Source organism: Biomphalaria glabrata, chromosome 10, assembly GCF_947242115.1.
Source record: "Biomphalaria glabrata chromosome 10, xgBioGlab47.1, whole genome shotgun sequence".
Taxonomy (NCBI): Eukaryota; Metazoa; Mollusca; class Gastropoda; family Planorbidae; genus Biomphalaria; species Biomphalaria glabrata.
This window is the reverse complement of record NC_074720.1, coordinates 38,574,916-38,602,311: the sequence shown is the minus strand read 5'-3', so window position 1 is coordinate 38,602,311 and position 27,396 is coordinate 38,574,916. Positions and strand designations below refer to the sequence as shown.

The following is a 27,396-nucleotide window of genomic DNA, read 5'->3' as shown; positions in this document are numbered from 1 at the left end:
GTCCGCCATTAATGATAAAGCCCCTTGAGAAGCGGCGTGTGGATCTTGACATAAATGTTGGAATGGAGCTCTCTTTCAATTCCAGACATGTGCAATGAACTTAGTCCTTAAGCACTCTTGTTCTGCTACCCTATTGACCTAATCATCTCCCCTAACGACCGTTTCCACCTGCGCGCCGCTTTGCTCCTGTTGTCTTCCAATTCTAGCCAATACTTTAACGCTACGAGATGCTTAGCGTTTTACTTTTCCATTCAGCTTTCAATAATAAACATCGCCTTGTGTGTGTTTTATATATACTTCTACTGTTACCTCACGATTTTGTCTGCATTAGATGTGCAAAAATATGTAGGTCACAACTAAGCCCGTGTAGTCACCTGAAATGCTGTATTCATCTCTAATATTCGGACTTGAAGACACTTCTTTTATTAATACTGCATTCATCCCTAATATTCGGACTTGAAGACACTACTTCTATTAACCCTTAAAGCGCGTTTGGTAGTTTAGCCTCTAAACATCAGAATTGTGTATGCACTCACTGTAAAACAGTTCAGCACTTTAAGGGTTAATACTACTGTTTAAATGTATTCATTAGAACAAGTAGTGTTGCTAATTGGTTCCCATTTCCTAAGCTGAAATGAAAATTTAATGAAAACGTTTAAAAAAATCTTTCTGCTTCAGAAATTTTGAAAATTATTTTTTTAAAAGCAAAAACAAAATGTGTATGACTATATCTTTTATTCCAGTGTTCTATCTATGTGAGAAGTAAGCAAGTTTTAAATACAAAAATACTAAATGCCATTAGATCATGGAATGGGTTGCCTCAATCAGCCAGGAAAACCAACGACTTAGCAGAGTATACGTCATTGATTTACATGCATGACTAGATTGGACGTAGGACTTAATTATCTTTTTTTTTTTGAAGTAACGTCTGTAATAGATAATATTAGACAAATTTTACTTATGTGTGTCTGTGGGGGGGGGGGGTATTTTTTAAAAGCATATGTTTATGTGTAAGCGAATGTGTGTGTGCGTAGTATGCAGGTGAGTTATGTATGTGGTGTGTGTGTAAGTTCAAGGACCTTTAGCTCGTTCATATGTTGTTGTTGCAGTTGTATTTTTTTTTTGTTTCTGCTTGTTTCTGTGGAATGTTCAGAATACATCCAGGAAGGAGGCTGCTCTCTCCTTAGATGCTGCCTGCTAACTACATCGTGGTCTACCTCGGCGTGCTCACTGGGCTACGCCTCTGTAAAAGTAATCAGCTCTGACATGTCTCGCTGGCTCATGGAAATTATGGGATGGCAGGCGGCTCGCTTCTCGTAATTGGAATGACACAGCTTAAACACGATGGTTTCACTGGTGTAGATAAAATGTTATGCAAAGACTCAAAAACCTATTTCATACTAGTATTTTAATGTTGATATAATTTTTATTTTTTTTCACATTATGAGAACTACAAATTTCTCCATTCCAAAGCTAGCTCTTCGTTTTAGGATTCCATTAAAATCCTTAGTAAAATAAATATCTATTCATTCTATTTAGAAAGTAAGGCGTATGTATATATAACCGTTTGACCACTCCTGGTAAAACTTGGCATAGATGTTCCTTGAGTACTAACTGGAACCGTAACGTATGCATAGTAACCCGAAAACAATCTTAAGACCCTCAAAAAAAAAAAGCTGCCAAACTCTATGAAAGTATTATTATTTCATAGATCTAGGCCATGTTTACCACATTTGGATCGAAAGGATATAGATCTAGATCTAATTTTTAAAATTACACTTTGCACAGATAGTTTTTACTTTGACACATGGAAATACAAAATATAGTCTACTGATCTCATTATTTAATAAAATTAACCTTGAAATTTGGGTTTCAAAAGCATTTTTACATAAATTCGTTCCTTTTATCTGCGAATTTAGACGTCCTGACGTACTTTATAATCCCATTCATTTAAAAAATCGGGTAAACCCATTTTAATTGTACTTTATATCCTATTCATCTCTCGCTCCTTTCGTTTTTTTAATAGATATGAATGTTTTGTAAAATGTTTTACATGTTTCGGATGTTCCTTCAGAGTTGAAGATAATTACTTCCTAGTCCAAACCTCCCGTAAGACGACGGGGGATGGGAGCGGGCAGGGTTTGAACCCTGGACCATCGATAAATCTGAGCACCAGTCCAGCGCGCAAACCGCACGACCAGGCAGCCATCCATGTATCGGCTTCGGGTAAAATTACTTTTATTATCTGGCGAAAGAGAAAAACTTGAAAAGAACATTAGCTAAGTTTAACATACATCTAAATCCTAATCCGCTACATTAGTAATACACAAACTAAGGCCCGCAGGCCGCGGGTAATGTCCAGCTAGTATATATATATATATATATATATATATATGTTAGAAGACTTAAACGTAAAGTAGCAATTATGAATGAAACACTGAACCATAATCTTTAAAAAAAACAACAATAAAAACTCAGAAAGACACAAAGATAAAGGCGCATTCCTTATTCCGTATGCTAGAACAAATTTGTACAAATGCTCCTTCTTTTCTAGTGCTATTAGAGCATGGAAATGGATTGCCTGACCCAACCAAGAAAACCAATGACTTGGTAGAATTTAAGTCATTGGTTAACATGCATGACTAGACTGACATAGGATTAGGAACGTAATATTCTCAATTTTTTTAAGTAACGTCTGCATTTTATAAGATAAGATATTCTAGTTTTTGAGATCGAAACAAGACAGCACGGACAGACAAAAATATGCACCTTTTATACAAGACAAATTTATATTATTTTTTTTCATAGAATCTCAAGGAATTAGTACAACGCAACACATCAAAGTGTGTTCAATACTGTCAGTTTGAGTATCAGCAAACGTGCTCGTCCCCCCCCCCCCCCCCAATCATCACCTGTTCCCCTGCTTCACTGCCGCCCCTGACATTATTTATGTCTTCCTCTAAGGTACGCCACCTATGCTAAGCACGTGCCAAGCGTTCTTTCCTGTTTCCAGAATTATGTCAATAGAAGTTCAGGTTCTCAAATATTCCTTGGAGAAAAAAAAATGTTCCCCGAACTTTTAAAACCAGTTGACAGCTGTTTATAATCTAGGCTAGGAATTAGAGCATGTCAGCTCCTAATGAGTAAACTTTAAAGACCAGAAAACATAAATACAATTTAGAACCGCATAGAAAAGGGAAAAAAAAACTGCAACAACAGACAATCTGTTTACACTCCAAGAAATATTTAAATGTTGACTTGATTAGGGGATGTACTAAAACAGTGGTACTTAACCTTGTTGAACTTGGAGGCCATTTAAAGTTTCTACACCTAGGGCACAAGGCCGATTTTTACAAAGCTCATATCAATTCACTCTGTCTCGTAATAAGTTTATTCACGTTTTTTCTCTCACTACCAATCTCGGACTTTGCACAATTATTCAATGGTATAGACAAGAAACAATTTAAAAAAAAAATAGTCATTTACTTAATGTAAATTAGCGTAAATTATTTTTGTTCGATGCCAACAAGGGAAAGTAATCCCTTAGTATTCATAGATACGGATAAATATGAAGGGTTCGTCCCCTTAGATAATTGACCACGTTATTTCTCTTACCTTATCGTATATAATACAGACGTTAGTATCATCTTATCAAATTGAAGCTTTGCAGAATTATTTATTTTACATAACAACACACGAATCAATATAAAAATTATAATTAATAATAATAATTAGTTATTGGTAGTTAATTATTTTCTTTGATACCAGAAAGGAAAATTAATCCTTCAGTATTAAGAGATATGGCTGAATATGTTGGGTTTTGTTATCTTAGATAATTGAACACGTTATTTCTCTTACTCCCATGATCAAGTTGAAATTTCGCACAATTATTTATTGTACCAAACAAAACCTGAATCATGTTTAGACCAATAGCTCGTTTTCACCTGCCCACAGATTGTGACGTTGCTGGTCAGTGCTGAGGCCTTCTAATACGAATGGTCTCGCTCCAACGCAAACGCTTAACCATGTCCATAACAATTTAGAAGGCTAGAAGATACTATTCACTAGCATTGGGGAATTAGATTTTATCCGATAGCATAGTATCCATTTACAGTTTCATTAAAGCGGACAATGGTTATCCCTGCGCTAGATGTGGCTAAATATGTAGGTCGCAGCTGGGGCTGCGTAGCCACGGGAAATACTATATTCCTTATAAATCTTCGGACTTGAAGACAAGCCTTATTATTATTATAGCCTACGTTACAGTTCTGCGAATACTGTAACCAAACAAAAAATGTATAAGTTACATTTGCTTAATGTAACAATGAAATTAGGTGGTTTATAGTTCTCGGTATTTTTAGGAAATACGTCTGCAGACCTAAAGAATGCCGGGATATTTGCTTAGATGAAAATCTAACAGAGTTCCTATTTACGAAATAAAACATTTTGTAAAGATTGAACACACAGTAGTAGATTCAATAGTAGATTCACAAAAGTATTTAACATGAAGCTTAAAACTTATTGGATGAAAGACACCGCTGATTGTCTTCCCATGTATTTATATCCTCTTTAAAATTAACTTCTCAATACAAGATAAGACTAGAACTCTATTTTTAACTCCCTTTTCTATTTTTAGTACTATTGGAAATTTTCTGTTGTTTCTCAAAATGTAAATATTCTGTTTAAAATAATTAAAATCAGAAAATTAAAAGAATTAGTTTATCACAGATTATCTACAGTAAATTAAAGCACACAAATGCATGTTACAGGCTATTACATTTTAGGGGGAAAATGTGTTTCTGACATTTCAAAACCACTTTCAACAGCGGCCCACCGGCCCAATATTTTCAATATTTAAAAACAAACTGTCCGCCGGTCCGGATCAATAATAGCTTTCAGTGTGAAGCTGTATTTAGATACAACAGATTCAATTAGCACATTATTATAGTCTCAACAACCAGAAGCTGCCTTATGCACTTCTTTAAAATTCCATTTTGATGTCCAATCCAACATTCCCGAGTGCTGGACATTCTTTATACCTTGAAATTTAGGCTAGCAAAACTATTTTTTGAGTAAATGGTGTGTGTGTGTATGTGTGTGTGTGTCTTTGGGCGTGAGTGTGTCTTTGTGCGTGTGTGTCTATGTGCGTTCGTGTGTTATGTAAAGATGGTGTTGAGAACTCCGCACATATTGTTGAGTACAGTTCTGGGGTCTGACCTGCTGCTCACAGACGAAGAAAAGAGAAGGCTTTACGCGTGTGTGCGCTTGTCTGAGAGTAGGAATCTATGTGTGAATCTGTGTCTGTGTGTGTGTGTGTGTGTGTGTGTGCTGACGCGGTAAGGGAAATGATTCGTGTGTGTCTATATGTTCTGAAGTTTTGTTTTTTTTTTTAAATAGGTTTTTGTTTTGGGTTGGGGGAGAGGGGGGTAAGAAAAGAAAAAAAATTAAACACTGTCTGTAGAATGTAGGGAAGAGTGACATAGGGGAGGTAAAGCAAAGGGAAACTAAAATACAAACTGTCAGCTGTGCTCTCCCCCCCCCCCCCCACACACACACTTTTTGTTTCCTTTAACTGATGTTAACTGGGAGTACGATTCTTTGTGTACCACACACACGCACACACACACACACATTCAGATGTATGATCGGGTTATGAGGGCGACACAAAATAGTTCCACTTCAAATTTATCTTGATGGAGATCATTTTTTTACATTCGTCATTTTGAAACAAAAAAACAAAATTGTTAAAGCCTGTGGATAAGGGGAGGGGGGTGCAGAAAGGGAGGGACAATAAAAGATTCTGTGTCGATAAGCGAATAAGTTTATATTGTATGAGTTAGAAGAACGGCGTGTTACTAGCACGCTTGTCAAAGATGGCTGATTCTTGGTCTATACTAGTGTGTTCAATGTGTGAGTTAATGAATGGCGCGTGAGAGCAGGATGTGGTGTGGGTTACTAATGCCCTTCACTGAATGAGCGCGTGAGATACACACGTGATGTGAATTCACGTGCAGATTGAGTCTTTGCGATGGGCGTGCTTTACTTTCTCGCGCTGTTATAAACATTTCTCTCCAATACACTGCTAATTGAGTCATGAATCTTAGACGGAATCACATTGGGAAGATCAATAAGATACGAATTACCTTAGTAAGATCAATAATATAGAATCAGCTTAGGAAGGTAAATTACAAATTACCTTAGGGGGATCAATAATATAGAATCAGCCTAACAATATCAATAAGACAGAATCAGCCTAAGAATATCAATAAGATAGAATCAGCCTAGGAAGATCAATAAGATAGAATCAGCCTAGGAATATCAATAAGATAGAATCAGCTTAGAAAGATCAATAAGATAGAATCCCCCTTGGAAGATCAATAAAATCAGCTTAGGAATATCAATAAGATATAATCAGCTTAGGAATATCAATAAGATAGAATCAACCTTGGAAGATCAATAAGACAGAATAAGACAGAATCAGCTTAGAAGATCAATAAGATAGAATCAGCTTAGAATAATAAGATAGAATCAGCCTAGGAAGATCAATAAGATAGAATCACCCTTGGAAGATCAATTAGATAAAATCAGCTTAGGAATATTAATAAGATAGAATCAACCTTGGAAGATCAATAAGACAGAATCAGCTTAGTAGATCAATAAGATAGAATCAGCCTAGGAATATAAACTTATAAAACGAATACAAATATTATGTTTAAATACGTGTTATCCAGAGATGCACAATATACGACCCACAACCACATTTGATCCGCGACGCGTGCTATGTTGCGGCCCGCAACACGAGTGTCGGATATTTATTTGGCTCTCGATCTGAACGAGGTTTGGAGATCGATCACTGGTGACAAGATTCGATGAAAGAGTCCAATTGGAATGTAATTGTTGAGATGTCTTTTTGTAACTCTGAATAATTGTCTACTGGTCCTGTTAGACCAGGCACTGACTTGATTGGGCTTGGATTAAGATGTAAAATATAAAGAGGGAAGAAGCTTAGCTTGTCAAGAAGAAATGCGTTAGAATAGGCTCATTGAACGTGATGAGGGCCGTCCTTAGGAATAGGCAAACTAGGCAGCCGCCTAGGGTCTCCGATTGGTGGGGGCCTCGCAATGGACTCAAGACATTTTCTATTTAGAGAAGAAATAGCGACACTTGTGCCCAATGTAACTTCTCGAGAAAGCTAGCCTGATTCGCGTGTAAATTATGAGTGAGTCTGATGTGAATGTATATTTTGGTTTTCTATAGTTATAATGTTTGGTGTAATGCACAAATTGTAAGACAAATTTTCATATGGATAATAAAGATTATTATTAATATTATGTTTTAAATAAAATGCGAAATTTTAATTTTTAGCACTTTATTTACACTTCGCTTAGGGCCTCCAATTATTTAAGCCCGGCCCTGATGCGATGTTAAAATGTGGTGTTTCAATAGGACCAGAAAATGTGATGTGCTGTTAGAATAGGGTCATAGAATGTGGTTTTAGAAGTGGCACGAGATTGTGGTGTTAGAATGTGGTGTTAGAGTGTGGTGTTGGAATGTGGTCTTAGAATGTGGTGGTAGAATGTGGTGGTAGAACGTGGTGGTAGAACATGTTCTGAGAATGCGATGTTAGAATGTAGTGCTAGCATGTGGTGCTAGAATCTGGGTTTAAAATTGGGTGTTAAAATGTCGTACTAGAATGTTTGGACACACCTCATAACACCAAGGTACAATATTTGCAGGACGGCTTTGGGGCCTCAGTTCAAACCGTTAAGCGTTAAAATGGGATTTTTTTATATTAATTTACTACTAGATCTAGTTTTAATGGATAGACGAGATAAACAGATTCGAAATAAAATTATGAACAGCTAGACAAGCAGGCTAGACACCGATGCAAGTTTACATTTTAAAAAATGTTTCAAACAAGACATGACTAGACCGAGTAATATTTTTAATCTTTATAAACCTGATGTCATGCCATTGTTTTCACTATATAATGTGATGTCTTCGATTCCGAAGATTAAAAATGAGTACAGTGTTTCACATAACTGCATATGCCAACCCATTATGACCTGCATAGTTTTCCGCAACTAGTGCTGACAAAGCCGTTGTCCACCGGCGGTCTATTTAAGTTTTCTTTCCGACTTCTGCGCCTGTCTTCAAAAAAGGGCCTTCCTTTGGGGTCTCAAATGTCTTATAATCTTATCTTATAAATGACAGACTAGACTACATAAGTTATCTTCGTTGAATTTGCGATTCATTATTTTAACAATCTTAATTGTCGTTGTTGTATAACATTTTTTTTTCCTGTTCGACACTATTTGACACTTAATATTGGCTATTTTCAGAGAGTCGGCTTTGTTGGTGTTTCAGGTGTACGAAATGAAGAACGAGCTGATAAACAATGGGTTCTTACACAGTGACGCAGCTTTACTTTTTAGAACTGCAGAATCCAATCTCTAAAGCTCTTCGTTTGTTACTTTGATTGAGTTGGCAAGTTTGTAGTTCAACTTAGCGTCCTTGACATTGGTTAGTTGATCTTGAAAATGTCCAATGCCAGGGTCAACGCAGGCGTACAAATGAACTACAAAGTCATATATTTGTACATGGAAATGAATATTATGTTAATTCTTTAATTCTGGCGTAAATAGAGAATAGAAATGTGCTCATCTTTTATCGGGTTATGATGGCCCAGTGGTGAAGCGCTGGGCTTTCGAACCGATGGTCTTAAATTCGAATCCAGGTTAAGACTGTGATTTGATCAGGGGTTTTTTAGAACGTCCATGCGTCCGCCTAACTCTTAATCGGTACATGAGTTAGGTTGAGGGTGTAAAGGCGGTTGGTCGTTGCGCTGACCACATGACACCCTCGTTTACTGTCGGCTATAGATGAAGATGAGCTTTACATCATCTGATCTCGTAGATCGCAAGGTCTGAAAAGGGTAGGGGGGCATTCTTTATCACGAAGAAACTTCATCTTGTTCGGAAAACATATCATATTTTGAGTTTATTTTTATGTTTATGTTTGAGTTACCATAGAAACCGTGACAAAGATTATCTATCAGTGAGCATATGAAAAAGTAAACACAAGTGCTCCACTGGATAAATCCTAAAACATAAGCTCTATTATCTTCCCTTGTATGCGTTTCTGACGGTCCCTGGCAACTAAGTAGAAGAATTGCGCATCGTTGCATACCGAAGACATTCCCCTGCGTGATACTTTCTCTCCCTGTGTCTCGCACCGCGCATAACTCTCCGTGACATGCCGCGAGACAAGACGCTGCACCTGATTGCATTCCCTGAACCACAATAGGGAATTAACTCTGGGTGACTACAAAGAGTTGCTGCAAGTTATCCTTCCTTACCTAGGGTGCAGCAGAGGTGTACCCATGCTTTTCCCGTTAGAATTGAAACCAGCGATATTTCGTATCACCTTGTTGATGAATGGGTGCGATGGCAGACTGGAGGTTTTTTTGTTGTTGTTTTTTCTTGGGGGTCGCTGGGTTTAGTGAAGCGGTTACTTCATGTTGGCATGTGGTAGATTGGAAATGTGGAGTGATGTTGAACTAGAGTCTGAAATAATGGATAGTTTTTTTTTTCGTGTAGTGTTTCAGCATCTTTAACAACATAGCTTTGGCGTTGGTCGTGTGTTAAGCGTTTAGCACTGTGCACACAATAGACTGGAACCCACATGGGAAAGAGAAAGGCTGGAAGACCAAAGCAAACGAGATTGGAAGACCAAGACAGCTGGATGGACGACCCAACGGAGGGGAATAGTCCAAAGCAGAGACCGATGGCGTAATACTGTTGCGGCCCTAAGCACCACTGGGAATCAAGAAGGAATAAGTCTGTCTCCACATAGCCCTAGACAGCACTATGTGGAGATGGTGACAAAAAAAAAGTTACGGACAGTAAAAAACGAAAAAAACATTGACCTCTGCTTCTGGAAGAAAAGCGACCCAAACGAGAAATGTCTGGTTCCTCTACCAACAAAGCCAAAACCAGCTTAAACTGTACTGTCTCAGCTGAGTGTGGAGGGAATGTCTTTCCAGAATACAACACTACAGTCGCATGAAAAAAGTGCTCTACGGGATGAACCATGGGGGATCTGCGACTGAAGGAGGTCATCAGTAACAGTCGAAGTGATGGAGGGATAGAGAGTAGGTAACCTAACTGAAGTCATAAGTTTCGGGCTTCTTGTTTTTACTTTCAACCGGAACAAGATTTGAAGAACAGTGAATCGATCGATATTCTGTTTATATTTGAATTCGGAATTATTATTTTTTTGGTGAACATTCCCAAATGCAAAAGTTTAGTAGTTGTTTTTTTTTCTTTTACATCAGCTCACCATGAGATTGTGTGACCAGCACATCTGTGTTTCACATCTTCTGCACTGATAGCAGTTGTAAAGTAAACTTAGCGTGCAGAGAACACGTGACCTGGAGCAGACGTGAAGCATGCGCCCCCATAACCTAACACTTGAATGCACGCATGCCTTATGGCAAACCTTTTTTTTTTTTGTTTGAGTTTATCAGGTAGACAAAGAAATGATCCCCCCCCCCTTTTTTTTTAAACCAAAAAAAAATGTTCAGGACCTGCGTTCAGATTTTTTAAAGCACATTTATCCATTTTTTGCCTGAATCCATTCCCCTCCCCCCACTCTCTGCTCTTATTTTTATGCTCAATAAAGTTTAAACTGCGTTGAAACAGCAGACGACACACCCAATCTCGAGCTGCCATTTCCAGAGCAGCTAACACTTGTGTCCGAAATCTCCTCTACAAAATACACACACACACACTTCTCACAAAAATGTGTGTGTGATTTTGTTTAGCACGTTTGACTTCCGGGTTATTCGTTTTTTCTTTGTTTCTCACTCACCCCCTTTCCATTCACGTGCTCCCCCCCCCCCTGTACCTTTTACCTCTACTAGCTTCATAAAAACTGAGACACAATCGCAGATAACTGCGTCTTGATCTTTCGTATCAGACGTCAAGATTACTGGCCTTTGTTTTGTGTGCGCGCGCGCGAAACGTTTGACTAATTATAGACAAATGTGAATTGTGAGCAATCTAATAATAGACAATGGGCTAGATCACTTTGAAGCGAGAAAACATTATCACAGCGAGAAGTATGTCACATGATCATTTAAAAGGAAATTTCCCTAAACCCCAAGAATCTCAAAAAGGCTGAAAGCTTAGTTGGAAAAAAAGGGGAAAATATGCGTGGATATCAGATACCTGGTACCTGTTTGAGACTTGTTTGCACTTGCCTAGCTAGGGTGGAGGGGGAGAAATTTGAAAATCCCCCGGGCCCCAGCTTGTGGGGGGGGGGGGCTCCAAATTAGTGTTTTTTTTTCATTACAAATTAAATATTACGCAAAATTTAGGGGCCCCCAAAGAGTCAAGCCCCTGCGTGCCCCAAAACGATGGAGAATTCCTAGCCACGCCCCTGCTTGTTTGACATTGCTTTATCATTTCAAAATTATCCATATCAAATTTTTCACAACCTATTCTTTTTATTATTTACATTAGATAAAAAAAAAGTTTACGGTCCCTGAACATGTATCACGAATGATGTAACACTATACAGACGTGTAGAGTAAGAAACTACATTTCTTATGTACGCAATGATGCCCGAAAAGAATCACTTGTAGCCATGGTCTAGATCAGCGTTTATTTACACTTTGCTGAATCTTTCCTTCACTTCCGGGCAAGAATCTACTCCAGTGATTGCCAACTGTTTTCGGCCAGAGGCCATATGAGTTTAGGACACGCTGGTCGCTGGAGCTGTAAAAAAACTTGAGAAATGAAATGACACATGAGAAGCGTGGTCGAGAGGTGCGCTTGAACTTGGCTTGGCTACCTAGAAGGGGGGCTCGAGGTTCGACACCCGACTCGAGCAGAGTTGTGTTTACTGAGCACCCAAAGGCAGCACGGAAAACCAACTCTTATATACCCCCAAAGCGCCCTGAGCATGCTATAAGCATGAAAGTAGCGCAATATAAAAGCTATAATAATAATTAAAAAATAACCAAATATTGAGAACACTATAGATAAAACATTGATTTTACCAGCCTTTGAAGTAGTTTTAGAAACTGTTTTACGCAAACCTACATATAATATTAATAAACGAATTTCTTTAAGCAACACTACAGTACAAGGGCGTATCGGTGGGATGAGCATTAAGCTGCAAACTGCCTAATGGTCTTCAGCTCCATATTTTTCCCCAGGGCTGACCCACGAAACCTTCCGGCTTCATCTTAAGGACAACAAGCTGGAACATGATATATCTATCTATGAGATATTACAATTGTCCCCGAGTTTCGTCCGTTTCATCCCTGACTTTGTTTACACTCATTAAGCTCTTGTAAACATCGTAATCATCTTGGACGTTTGTGCTCGGTGGGAAACGCCTGCAGCCATAAAGTAAAGTACCCCTTTCAGACCTTGTCATCTATAGGGCAGAATTCAGGGGCGGACTGGCTATATGGGCATTTGGGCAAATGCCCGGTGGGCCGGTACCCAAATGGGCCGGTAGGGCCACCGAAATGGCCTGATCGAAGTCACTATGGCACATATCAAGTTGTTAAAGGTTTTATAATATTCTTATTATATTCTTATTATTATTTTTATAAAAGGCCCTCTGAGCGTCGTGTTAAAAAAAATCTTTCACAGACATTACAGTGTAATACTCTTTTAATCGAACACATTTTCCGAAAATAAAATGTAGAATGTAGATAGTGCTACTAGTAGGCTTCATCTTTTTTAGGGCCTACATAATTGCTGATTTAAAAAGACGCTATATTGCTTATTAAGATATAGAGTTCAATGTATGCATGCATATCGATACATTATCAAACTTAACAATGACTTTTAAGGACCGATACACCTAGACATGGATGCCCATCACATGATTGAGAATTTGTGGGCCGAATTTTATAGAAATGCCCGGGCCAATTTTGACACCCAGTCCTCCCCTTGGGCAGATGATGTAAAGGTCATCTGTTTCTGTGGCCTACGGTTAACGCTGGTGTCATGTGGCCAGCACAAACGACCAACCGCCTTTACTTTTCCCCCAACCAATGTCAGTTACCCATTAGGGCTGGGTGGACTCAGAGACGCCCGAACATCCAGAAATTAAAAATCCCAGTCTTCACCAGGATTGGAACCCTCGGTTCGGAAGCCAAGCGGTTTACCCCTCAGCCACTTGCCTGCAGGCAAGTGTCCTCAGCGTTGGACATTTCCCCTAACTAAAACCAAGACCCTTTGTTGACGTTGAAATATCTTTCGATCCGTCTGCCAGTGGTGGCAACAAGCATAGCCTCCCTTGGTCTTCTGCTCTTTCTTTGAACTTAGAATTGGACATTTTCGTCATAAATTAAATAGCGCCAAAGGACGCAAAATCTAATTGCCCTGTTGCCAACTAAACAAGCAAAATACACAAAAAAAAAACAAAAAAAAACACTTTAAAAACAACAACAAAGCTTATATTACGTGTATCAATTTGTTTGGATCAGTCATGTAATTAAATTTGTAAATGATCAAGACCAAAAAGAATAAATCTGTGCGATTCGAAATATTTTTACCAATTGTTTTTGCTTAGTGCAATTTCATACTTTTAGCTTTCTCAATACGCTATGATCCTGTCTGAACCAGTGGGAAAAAAAAGGGGGGGGGGAAGAATGGGGTATCTGGGTGCTCGTCTTTTAAATGTATTTATAAAATAAAAAAAAAATAAAAGTGAACGCCCTGAATTCGAACTCGTGGGCTCAAGACTTCTCAGGCTTATCAAGCCAACACGTTAACCACTTTGCTAGTGAAAAGCTTATAAAAAAAAATTGTGATCTGTAATTTTAACAATATACCAAATGGGAGTAGTTGACCTTTTATTATGAGAGTACTTAATTTTGTATATTAAAGTAGGAGAGTTTTCCTATCTGAGTTAGTTTTGAGTTGTACGGTGTTGGACTAAATTGACATTCTTGAATTTTATGTACTTATGTACACATGTTCAATAAACTGTTTATTAACTGCCTAAATGAGTTGAATTTCCTTGGAGAGCGTGCTAGGGCTCCACTGATAAATGTTCCTGTCACCAAACTATTGAATTAAGGCTTGGAGTTGCTCGCCAACGATCGAATCCCTAGACAACCACCCATTGCAACCCCTATAGATTTTGCAGTTTGTAACACCGGCCCCTCGAAACTTCTGACCACAGCGGAAAAAAATCGGCATGCCAACAGAAAAAAATACTTTCACGAGGCACCGGACACTGTTGAGTTTTTACATAAACAATTAAAAATAATTATTATGGGTATTGAGATAAGACGATAGATCTATTGTCTCTGTGGCATTTGGCGTCTCCAGAGGTAAGGTATCGATCTACCCTTGCAACTCCTCATAGGACTACAGAGACCAATCCAAAGAGACCAATCCTTGATAAACAGCTGCGGTTACAGGTTGGGCATCTGTAATAGTCATTCGTTCTACTTCTAGAATGTAGTAAGTCTATACTATTTGTAAAACTATAACTTCACTAAAATTATCTTGTTTTTGTATTATCTTTATGAAATAATTATATTATAATCAGATGTGGAAAAATATGAAGGTCGTAACTGGGTTCGCAGAGTCGTGTGATACACTGCACCAACCATTGCCCCTTATGAATTAATTATGGCAATGACGACAGTGGGTGGCATTTAAAAATTATTCGCTCTTTTTTGTTTTTCTCTGCTTTTTTTTTTTGGTTACTTTTACTTACTTAATATCAAGTGCGGTTTCAACAAGCTCCTTACTTTAAAACTTTTTCAACTTTCAAAAGTTGGTGCCCTTCTAAAGGAAACAAGATGGCGAAAAAAAAAAACACATACAAGGGGGGCTATCGTGGGCGTCTTAATATGTACCCGATAATACGGAGTTACTTCCCTATCGTTGATCGATGTTTATGTGTGTGTGTGTGCTTTTATTAAATAAAAAAAGGTAGGAGGGAGCCAAAGGGGCATGTCTTCTTTTCTGGGACTGAGCATATCGAAATAAACGTTTACATTTATTGCATGTTTTATACCTACACTTGTAGTTTAACTGTCCACCTCCCTTTTATTTTCATTTCATGATAACTAATCATACCTCCTTACAAAAAATGACCTGTTTAAAATTTGTCTTAATGGCCTACTTGTTAGTTTTATACATGTTTTTTTTTTTAAATAACAATTACGTTTGTCAGGGGGGAACTAAGAGTAGTGCTTTTATATCACGTATTTCCTAAAAGCTTTAAAACACATTTAGATCTACTTCGACATCCATTTCCTAGGAAGATGAATAAACTCATACACCGTCTGTTGCTCATGCTGGTTCAGTGGCCTTCCCGCCGTTCGCGCGTTTGAGTGGTAATGAGTTGCCAGTGAAAAGTGCGTGAGGGAAAAAAAACACCGAGCGCATCGCTGGAAGTTCCTTGAGCTAAATATCGACCGCCTGGCTCAAATTTTCCCCCCTTTTACATTCCTGTTTTGATGTGTAGCTTTAAATATGTGTTAAAAATAACACATGTGTACCAAGTTGTTTATGAAAGGCTTATAGTTGTTTTGGTTTTCAGAATCGTAGATAAATAAGTATGCTCTATTTTTGTGTGTACAGTTTGAAAATTGATAGCGAATAAAAATACGTCGCCGTGTCGATTTGTCGAGTGCAAGCTTACTGTGACTGCTCTACTAGCGTTCTACGTCACCGTTGAGGCTGAACTTTGTGGTGTGACCGCTTATTGCGGATAATTTATTATAATCGTGGTATTCAGGACACTGGTTGGTGCTTAACCGGTTTCATTGCATCTTTGAGCGGCTCTCTTGATTAAAGCCACCTTCATATTTTTGTTTTTTTGTCTGCTGGCATTGAGTTGAACCGGTTTGCCACCCCCGCCCACTTTTGTCAAGCGGAGTAACACGTTTCATATATTTTTATTTTCGTACTACACAAGAGCGAACGGATGATTTTGAATGACTATGATGCTGTGACACTACAGGTCTTTCTCACTGTGTAAGCTTAGCTGGCTATTTCTCTGAGCCTCGAGTGACATGTATTGATTTATTCTAAACCAGGGTCACTGGGCTAAATCAGTTAGATCCGTTTTCATTCACAAAAAAAAAAAAAAAGAGAGTTGATAAGAGTATTGATCCCTGCCTGGAGATTTCACTGTGTAGTGTAGTGTCACTGTTTGCCACTGTGTGAGGTGTGTGCTCCGTAACCGGCGTATCGCAGTCGTGTAGCTGTGTTCTGGGTTGGATTAATAATTAATTTCAACATCTAGATCTATATTAGATCTGTATCATATCCCTTAACTTTTGGATTTACTGTATTGGATTATAATTCCAAAAACATCTGTCATTATCATTAATCATAGGCTGCATTGATTAAAACATGAGTCGTACACCGGTGAAAAAGGTTCCTATTCATTTGCAGGTGAGTAAAATTGTCATTCAATGATTCATCATTCATAATCTAGAGTAATCTAGACTTAGAATTCTAGTCAGAATCTAGATCTATATAATCTGGATGTTTCTTTAGATCTACATCATATTAGATTTAAATCAAGAATCTAGATTCTAGATAATATTTAATATAGAGTATAGAGTATAATAGAGAAATAGTCATAGTGACATAGTCTACTTAGTCTACTTAATATTCATAGATTGATCATTCATGTAGAATCTAGATCTAATATTATAAATATATTACAATTATATCATAATCATATGCTTGCTTTGATATATTATATATGATATCTATATAATATAGTTATATAGTATAATTATATAGATCTAGTATTATAGTCAACTATAGATGTGGAATCTAGATTTTATTCTAGATCTTATTTAGTCAATCAATACTACTTTTTTTTTCGCTAGATCTAGAATCTAAGACTAAGAGTCTCTAGAATTAGAGTCTAGACAGTAATAAAAAAAAAATCTAGATTCTAGAATGTAGGCTATATCTTATTTAAAAAAAATTAGATTCTAGACTTTTAACTGTAGATGATAGATAAATGACACAGGGACAGTTGTAAGTACTGATTTTATATTTTCTATAATATATACTGTCTATACTGACCCAATGCTTTCTATTCTATACTATAGTAGACTAGATGACTAGATCTATTAATTTATATATATGAAGCTATAATTCTAGATCTAATAAAAAGTAATATTGTAATGAAGCTTTAGTAAACTTTAGTTTTGTGATGTATTCTTTAGATTTACTTACAAAAATTAACCGAATGTAAGTTAATTTATAGATTCTTCTGTTATATAAGCCAACTCTACTGAACTTGTTGAACTATTGTTGAGTAAATCTAGATCTATATATATATATAGAGAGAGAGAGATCTTAATAATCTAGTGTAAATAAGACTCTCTAAAAGCTTATTTCTAAATATTGCTTCTTTTCCCTTTTTTTTTTTTTTTGGAAATTTGCCAGAATAGACTGAGTCATTCATCCTTTACATGAAACTTGATATAAAGAGGTAGATTTCTACATCTCCTATTGCTGGGGCAGACTTCATCATTTGCCCTTTAATATAATTAGATCCATAATCTTGTAGCAAGCAATTAATGTAATGTGGGTCACAGTACCTTCTTCCATTAATGTCCCGTTTTATGCTTGTTTGTGGTTAAATTAATTGAAAAAAAAAGGATATCCGGAGGTCAATATATTTATCTAGATGACTTGGGATTTGCTTATTCATGCAATCTACAGCATCTGGTGTAGATCTATATTATGTCTTTACATTGTTATGCATACCCAAATTTACCCAAAAATAAATGGCATCATCCATGTAGGCAGACTAGTCTGCCACTTCTCAGCCTGAGTAGGTGTTTTCAGTGTATCCATGAGCTAAAGAAGCCTTTATGAGCAAGATTACTGACCACTGATCTTTCTATTATATAAATTATGTTATTGCACATCTCTATGCTTTTTACTATGCTCTGGTTGCTGTTATCCAATTGTTTTTTTTGGGGGGACATTTCCATTCTGCATTTACATGTCAAGAGTTAAATATAGAAGACTATAATATGCTTAGTGCACTTTAGAATTTGAAATCGAGACCATTTTGTTTAAAGTAGCTTAGTCGTTTATGTGCCATATATCATTGTATATATATATTGTATATATATAATATGCTTTTATTTATAAATATATATTTTTTTTTTAGAAAATGAATTTTCTAGAAAAATTTTGAACTAATTCTAATATATATATATATATATATATTAAACATGTCTTTTTTCTTTAAAAAAAAAATCCTTGAAACCTAACAACTTCAGAATGTAGAAAGTATATTTCAGATTCTAAGAAGTGTTTAATTACAAAGTTGGAAAGAATTAAAAAGGGTCTTAAAATATAAATTTAATAAATATATATAATATTCTATTTTGTGGATATCACTTGTTATGTTGTTGGAAATCTTTAGAAACATGACCTATATGTGATAACTTCTGACAAAATGTATATAATCTAATTGTACAAGTCAGGTAGCAAGAAAAAAAAAATTTCAACTCCTGATGTCAATAAAAATAATTTTTTGAGGGCTGTAACTTCATGATTGATGATTGATTGGGTGCACTAGTGGGTAGAGGATTGAGATAGTTCTAACAGAGCTCCTTCATTGTTACTAACCATCCGAAACAAAACATGTTATGAAAGAAGACTGGTTACACATAGTATGTTATTAAACACTTTTTAAACATTTGAAGCTGTACTATATATGTTAAAATCTTTTTTTTTGGGGGGGGGGGGGGGTTAAAATGGTATTATTTTGCTATTAACTGTAATATGCTTGTAATTATACAAGTCAGAATTATGTAACGGCAATGTCTTCGATTCCAAAGATTAAGGATGGGTGCAGTGAATCACATGACTATGCAGACCCAGTTGCCATCTGCATATGAGTCTCAAATGTTTGTCCCACTGCCTTTGTAAGAGCTCTCCGACTGTCTCCTGCAGAGGCCATCAGCTGCCAGCTTCTTTCCTCTATGCTTCTAAGATTTAATTAGTATTTTAGATATTTGTTTTTTTTAAATTTATGCAAGACATTTAATTCAAAGTATTGATCAATTTCTTCAAAGGGAATTGAGTACAAAGTAACACCTATGTGGTATACTGTATAGAGTATACTTTACTGGTGATACAAGATAAAGTTAGCTATATATGCTTTTGAAAATCTGTTACAGTGATTATAACTCTTTATTGTAAACATGATATTGTTATGTAGATATTTGATGCAACAGTCAGAATTTTTTTTTTTTTTTTTTTGAAAATATTGAAGTGAATTTTCGAAATCGGGATTTACTTAATATATCTTAATATAAAAGTGTGGAAGTTTTTCTTAATATAAAAGTGTGGAAGTTTCCCTTAATATAAAAGTGTGGAAGTTTTTCTTAATATAAAAGTGTGGAAGTTTTTCTTAATATAAAAGTGTGGAAGTTTTTCTTAATATAAAAGTGTGGAAGTTTTTCTTAATATAAAAGTGTGGAAGTTTTTCTTAATATAAAAGTGTGGAAGTTTTTCTTAATATAAAAGTGTGGAAGTTTTTCTTAATATAAAAGTGTGGAAGTTTTTCTTAATATAAAAGTGTGGAAGTTTTTCTTAATATAAAAGTGTGGAAGTTTTTCTTAATATAAAAGTGTGGAAGTTTTTCCTTTTATTTCAAAGTCTGTGGTGAGGTTGAAATGTTGGCGATGCCACCAGCTGGTGCAATAAAACTTGAACTCTACCTGATCATCTTGTAAACTAGGCCACAGTGTTCCTGTCATCTTTTGACATCTGCATGACTCAAACCAGACACCTTCACGTTCCATACCGTCTGCTCATCTTCAACTTTTTTTTTTCATGTTAAATAGCATCGTCTAGAAATGTGCAAGTGTTGCAATTAAAATACTTAACAATTATGTTTAGAATACTTAACAATTACTTTTAGAATAGTTAACAATTACATTTAGAATAGTTAACAATTACTTTTAGAATACTTTTAGAATAGTTAATAATTACATTTAAAATACTTAACAATTACTTTGCTTTGAATTAATGGGTTATATTGGGTGTGTGTGGGGGCAGGATGTAAGCAATGCAGGCTGTTGTTGGCTTGATGCACTAGCAGTAGTGTGCCCGTATGAAATAGAAGCACTCCTGGATGCTGTAACTTTTGATAATTTGTCTTGGATACATTTTAGACTTACACCGGTGCAGCGTGTTCTTTAGATGTCACATTTAATCGTATAAGTAGGATTTTTCTTCACACACACACACACACACTCAAAATGTTAATCCACAAATTCGTAAATATTTGCACTTCTAAACTTTTTTACTTGAAACTCGGGGATTTTTATCATTTATTTGGCAACAGTAATCGATCTTTGTAGTGTCCTTGACATTGTTTGTTTATTTCAAAATCTCTAACACCCATTTTTTTTTCATTTTCGTGCGTTATTCGTAGATACCACACTACTCACCCCTCACAGGTCTTCATATCACTCTTTGAAAGCTTTGTTTTCTAGATTTCATTGTTTTAAAAAGCGTAGACTGAATCTTAAACATCAAAATCTAAACAGAGAGCAGATAACTCTTATGAACTTGCTAAGCATCCACAGTGATATCCCTTTGTTGCTCTTTTTTTTTAATCTTTTTATCTATTGAATGCCCATGACTTGAGGTCCTGGGAGTCTAAACTCACTCATATGAGGCCGAAAATTGCATCGTTCCTGAATATGAAAAAAAAGTAGGTCAACCAAATCAATAGAGGCTGTATTCAAATTGTGTTCTTGCCATCCTTGTTGTTGAGACTATCTTTGTCTGGAACGGAGTCAAGAAATGGAGAGATGAGAGAGCACCTTTGCTATTCTAGATTACCACGAGCCCATTGTGGATCGATGTCTGGATAGAATCGCCAGACAAAGGATTCTGTTATATCATTTTTGTTTGAAACAATTTATAGGAGCTTAAACATCAAAATAAACTATTTAAGATGACTTTATGAAAACGTCTTGGTAACTTTTTTTAAGTTTGTATTTTTCCACTTGACCTATCTGCATTTATCTAGCCCCGTCTTATAAATAGATTATGGGGCGACCTTCAACACCACATATAATACAAAATAATTTAATTTATAGAGCGCTGTCAACAAACATGATGTAGGCTCAAGGTGCTCTGATAGCATTACAAACAATAAATACAATAGCTAAAATGACAAATTAATCTAAAAAAAAAAAGGGTTTTAAACAGATAGGTCTTAATGTTCTTTTGAATGTAGTGAAGCATGTTGTCTGTCTGAGATCAATGGGGAGGGAGTTCCAAACTTTTGGTCCGTGAAGTAGTACTTTAAAAGCCCTCCAACCGAAACTTTCGGCGCCAAAAATACCCAAAAAGGTGGCCACACCAAATCTGATTGATAACGAAACTAGAAGGTAATAAACTCGTAGTCGATTGCAGTGTAGGGGGGAAGAGATAGGGACAAACTTTCGCGTCCCTGCCTACATTACTGACGGAATAAGGACTTTGTCTTCCAATGCCGTTAACAAGCCCACCGATGTGGCCTGGAAGCTGATTCGTTGAGTTCAACTCAACAGCCTCGGCAAAGATCGGTTCTTTGTTTGCTTCTTATCGAATTGAGGACGATCTCCGTTAGAAGTGAAATCTTGCCCGAAATGATACGTTTTGGAATTTTGTTGTTTTATCTGACGTCTTGAACAAGCGTGTAGGTAGCTGTAGGCCAGTGTGACTATGTTAGTCTAGATGTGCTACACTAGTGCCATTGGGGCAAGTTCCCTTGCGTTTACTTGCATCGCTGAAGAAGAAAAAAAAAATGAAGAGTCACAGCTTTTCACATTAGCAAGTTCCAATAGTCAGCTTCAAATGTCACAAGTTAAAAGTCTTCAAGTCGGAAATGTTTATTCTTAGCATAAAGGGAGGCAACTCAAGTGATTCGCAGTAGTTTGTTTGAAATGTTCACTTAGAAAGAACTGCAGTGAAATTATACTATTTTGATGGTCGGTAAAACTAAAGTCAAGAGACTACAGTTTAAGGATTGTCAGCTCTAATTTTTGTTTTTAAAGTTCAATTCTCACCAAGCCGTCTTTTGCTATTTAGTCGCTGCTAAAGACTATCTAAATCTCAAACGTGGACAGAGTCTAATATATCGAAAATACATCTAGAGACCGGAGGTGCTCAACAACGGAAAATGAGGGCTTATAGACGCTAGAACAGCTTCTTATAATGAGATTTTTAATGTTTTTTTTTTTTTTATTTTCTTTCCAGAGGCTTTTCGGGATAAAAAATAATTGTTTAACATAGATTCATTTTAAAGAACTGTTTTTAATGAGATTAAAATTATTTTTTTTCTGTTCAACGGCACTTTGGGATAAAATAATTGTTTCGCGTAGATTCTTATGAAACAAATGGGTTAATAAGAAGGTGTCACTGCCAGTTAGCCAGTAACGAGAACGCTCAAAACAGCGAAGTACTTTGGCTTGCCGGCTTGGATTACACTCACAGTTGCCGTTTTGTCCACAAACGCTCAATTTTTTTATTTTTTTTTTTCAAAAGTTCCGGAAGATTACAGAGAACAGGATGAATGAGTCATACGAGTGAGTGATTCACGTGTGGTTCTGCAACTGCGGAACGAACCCAAAAAGCATTATGTATCATTGGACGAGTGATTTATGTTTATTGAACGCGCCCCGCCCTCATACCTGAGTGAGGAACGGAAGTCGAGGAGGTGGAGATGGTGGGCGCTCTAGGTGAGCGCGGGGGTGGGTGGACAGTTAGTGTTAGCTTTCTCAAGAGATTCTATTGTTGTATTTGACAGTGTGTCCTTGCTACCTGATTAGTTTTTTGTGGGGTTTGATCGTTTCCTTTGTTCGTGGCTTCTTTTAGTGCAGGGGTTCTCAACCTGTGGATCGCGACACCCTTGGGGGTCGATTGACGATTTGCCAGGGGTCGCCAAAGACCATCGAAAATATGGATTGTTATTGTTTTTTTCTTCTATTGCTGTGTGGGTGGGGGTCGCGGCAGAGTAGGGGATTATAATAAGGAGTCGCCGAGCAAAAAAGGTTGAGAACCGCTGTTTTGGTGTGTCTCGGCAGAGTTCCACATTACGTCATTGCACTTGTTAAAAGTACATTCGTATTGTTGTTAGTGTATTGTGGGAATGAGTTCTTTACCTCGTTGGGCGTTAGGTACTCTCTCTCTCTCTCTCTCTCTCTCTATATATATATATATATATATATATATATATATATATATATATATATTTTAGGGCACTCTCTACCCACGTGTGGTTCGGTTCCACAGAGAGTGGGGTACCCTCTCCTCACCCTCGTGTGGAACACCCCACCCCCCAAACCAAAATGTGGTGTAGTCTCCAGAAGTGTAGTGCATTCTACATCAAACTCACAAATTGTGGCACCCCCCGTCCCACACACACACATTGTGATGCACCTCTCCCCAGCAAGCGTGGGCCACTCCCCTAAGGGTTGGAAGTTCTACCCTATTTATTTATTGAACACTTTGTTCGATTCTCGCCTCGTCCTATTTTGTCACAAGCACGCAGACACTTTAGTTTGTGGGCTGCTGCTGGAAGTGGATTATAGTGATATTTGTGTTCCATTTGACAAAGTGTTCTATGGCCAAATAAAAATCCATTTCACTCCCTCCTCCCCCCTCTCTCTTTTCTATAAGGCTGTTGTATCGGAATGTCATATATATATATGTGTATATGGTTTTCGGGATATCTTTCGAGGCCCCTACCACCTCTACTTTTTTCTTCTTCCCCCCCCCCTCTCTCTCTCTCTCTCACTTTCTCTCTCTCTCTCTCTCTCTCTCTCTGTATCTTTGGCACCAGTAATGTCTTTTTGCTCTTCATATAGGACTCGAAGGATCCCCACTTTAACCCTTGGAGCTTCAGAGACAACAGCAGCCGAAGCTCCAGGAAATGCACGCCAGGAGAGTCATGTATTTTGCAAACACGCACGTGCTTTTCAGTGGAGGATTGACTTAGGGGGGAAGGGGCACTGCAGGCGGATTCCTCTGTAACGGTATCAAAATCGATATTCCCCTTTCGGGTGCATGCTTTTGTCGCGCGCCCTATTTGTGTGTGTATAAAAGCTACACGCAGTAATCCATTTTTTTTTTGTCGTTTGTCTAGAAGTTTCTTACACGCCGTTGTATTGGCTGGCACGTTAGCATATATTGATTGGTTTAGCAAGAGCACGTGACCAATGGCAGAGAATGCTTTTCGGCGTTGCAGTCAAGTCTGGCAAATAGCAAACATTGAAAGAAAAAACAAACAAACGCTAAAACTTGCAACAAGTCTAAACTACGTGTAGCATTAAAAAAAAAAAGATGAGTGATTTAGCGTTAGCAATCAGCCAATCAATGAACTTAAAATCTTGCATGCACATTGATTATATAAAGGCTTGTGCGTTCATGGTTTTGAAAAATGCCCTGGCGGAAAGATGGAGGACACCTTAGAGTGCGATAGGAATGATACACAAACTGAATACAGTGTTCTCATCACTTATGCAAGACTGCAGCCCGATGTCCGCCAAGACTCACGTCTGCTGTTGATCTGTGTCTCTTTGCTCCTCGCTTCTATCGTCACTTGCTTCCATTAGCTTGCGCTCTCTTCATGGTCTATGGAATGTGGACGTAGGGAGGACGAAGCAAGGTGCCGGTAGACTCAAAAACACAAACAAATTGATTGCAAGCTTAGATTTCCTACGTAGTGGTACGTCTGAATAGAGCGTCGGCCTATAAAGGCGGTTGGTCGTTGTGCTGGCCATACGACAATCTCGCAAGCCGTAGGCCACTGAAACATCATATGCCCTATAGACCGCAAGGTCTGAAATTGGAACTTTTTTTTTTCTCTTGTACTTTTTATGCGAATGTTGCGGACCTATCCCGATGTTAGCACGAGTGCTTGGGTTTCCTATCCATCCGCAACTAACTGCTTCACTCATTTATAGTAACCATTGCTTTATAGTAACTGCTACTTTATAGTAACGACAGCTTTATAATAACCGCTATTTTGTAGTAACCGCTACTTCATAGTAACCGCTGCTGTATAGCATCCGCTACTTAATAGTAACCTCTATTTTTATGAAACCTTTCTTGTAACCACTACTTTATAGTAACCGTTTTAGTAACCACTTCTTTATAGAATGACGTTACGGCTCATCTGATCAAAATTAACCTTGATTTTGGTTTGAAATCATTGTTGCACATGTTATAAACAAGTCAATAGTGTGTATCAGTGTGTTGATGTAACAGCGCTATAGACACGGATGTCAAATAAAATGTGTTTTAATGACATTTTGTGTTACTATATACTTCTGTCTTCTCCCTCAGCTAATTTATATTTATTTCATTTGCACAACGCTGTCGTCAACATGGTGTAAAGTTTATGTCTGAATAACTTAGCGTAGAATAAAAAACGAAATCTTCCTCGTAAGATAAACTGTTCCCACGGTCTGATACTGTGTGGAAACCAGGCGAGACTGGACAAGATCCTACATAGATCTAGCACCAGTGCGTGGTACAAGTGTATTATTTTGTGTGCTGCTGGGATACGTTCTACCTACTACAGTGATAGTTTATCTTATAGTGGTTTGATCTAGTGGTTGAGGGGCATTGCAAAAGAAATATTTAGCAGGAGGCGTCTCCCCTGTTTGCTGTGCCATCAGAACTTAAGATGGTCTGGTACAGTGTAGACAAAATTAGAAGTGTTTCAATTCTGCGCAATTGTCTTTAGGCGTCAGAATGTTCCTTTGACACTTTCCCTTGTGTGTCCTGACACTTTGAAATTAATGACAGAGATACGTTGCGTCACTGTACTAAATTTAGAACACTACACGATGGTGTCAGATTGGGATTTCTTTGAGATCTTGCTGCGCTTGCTTCAACTCAGCTCTAAGCTCTTATGTTGTCTGTGCAATTCAGTGGGGAAAAACATGATTGTTTCCCAAGTTTATCCTCAGAAGCATGACATGGTGTAGACTAAACATTGCTTAATGAGACAAGCTTTTTTTTTTTTTGTCTAAATGATCTGGGGCATATTCAAAGGAGCACTTCATCTTAGTTAGTATACATGGAATAAGTGTCAAAATTGTGGTAGGTATCTGTGTGTTTAAGAGTTGATTCAGTTAGCAACACACTGTTATACGTTTTTAGCGACATATATTTCCTCGGAAATAGAAAAAGAATCCCTTTTATTTTTAAATAATACTTTTAAGTGCACAGTTTATCCAAGTGCATATTCTTGGGCGAATCGGAAATAAACGGAAAACTTTTAACGGAAATAATGAAATACAACCGAACGGTAACTAGGCTTGCACTTGATGTACATGTTAAATCCACTTCATGAGTTGAGTCAGCACACCAAACTCCAGAAGAGTAGAACTTCATCTGTTGCAATGGACATCCAGTGCTGTGCAATGACTGGCACATTATAGTTCTGTAGGGAAGGACTTAGAGAAATTGTTCCGTTTTTTTTTAAGTTTATTTATCTCTGTGTACACAAATGCCAGAGGCTTTCATTAGATATTGAAATAAACAAAACTTAACCTGATTAAACATATAAAAGGAATTAAGTATAGTTTATAGTGGTATAGAAATTAAATTGATCATACAGAGTATAGAATTGAAGCTAATAAATTCTGGCATATATTCTCATTAACTTTGTTCTGGTTTACATGACTGTTCGTTATTAAATATTAAAACAAAAACTATAATATTTAAACGTGCATTCTTTCTTTTTTATACGCCTACCACGGGGACTCCTGTGGCATGTTACGTCTCGAGAGACACATCTTTTCCCCTTCTTCCCCTTCCACTTCTTGTGTGACTAAAGAGGCCAATCCTTGATACACAGCTGCGGTCACAGGTTGGGCATATGTAATCACCAGACGTCGTTGCACTTTCAGCCTTCTTTCTACTACTGTTGTGTATGGCATCTGCAATCCGGGACCCTTCCTTTATGCTCTCGCTCCATGTGGATCTATCCAGTGCCACTTTTTACCCAACTGTTAGTGTCGATTTTGAAGAGCTTCATGCCGCGTTTGCATACATCCGTATACCTTAAAGATGGACGACCAGCGGCTCTCCTGCCTTCTGTTACATCACCACACAGAATGTCTTGTGGAAGTCGGCCTTGTGGCATTCTACGAACGTGACCAAGCCATGCCAAGGTGTCCGGCAGCCTGCCACTTCCTCATTGGTGACTACGGAACATTTAAAAAGTAGAATAAATAAATATGGGCATTATTTCTTCTTTATAAACTAAATACCGAATACGTAAAAAGGTATCATAAATAAACATATGCATTCTTTCTTCTTTATAAACTAATTACCGAACTTATAAAAA

The 27,396-nt window shown here is 37.3% G+C and overlaps 1 protein-coding gene across 5 annotated transcripts in view; it reads left to right on the top strand.

The window, feature by feature from the left end:
- LOC106074678 (dihydropyrimidinase-like) overlaps window positions 1-27,396 on the top strand; it is an 85,293-nt gene that overhangs the window by 18,915 nt on the left and 38,982 nt on the right. The window contains exon 1 of one of the 5 annotated variants that reach the window (XM_056043913.1): window positions 15,447-16,445. The exons of the other annotated variants lie outside the window; for them this stretch is intronic. Within the exon in view, the coding sequence (XP_055899888.1) occupies window positions 16,404-16,445 (42 nt within the window). The 5' untranslated portion in view covers window positions 15,447-16,403. Of the gene's footprint in view, window positions 1-15,446; window positions 16,446-27,396 lie in introns of those variants that run through there. 5 annotated transcript variants of the gene reach the window in all.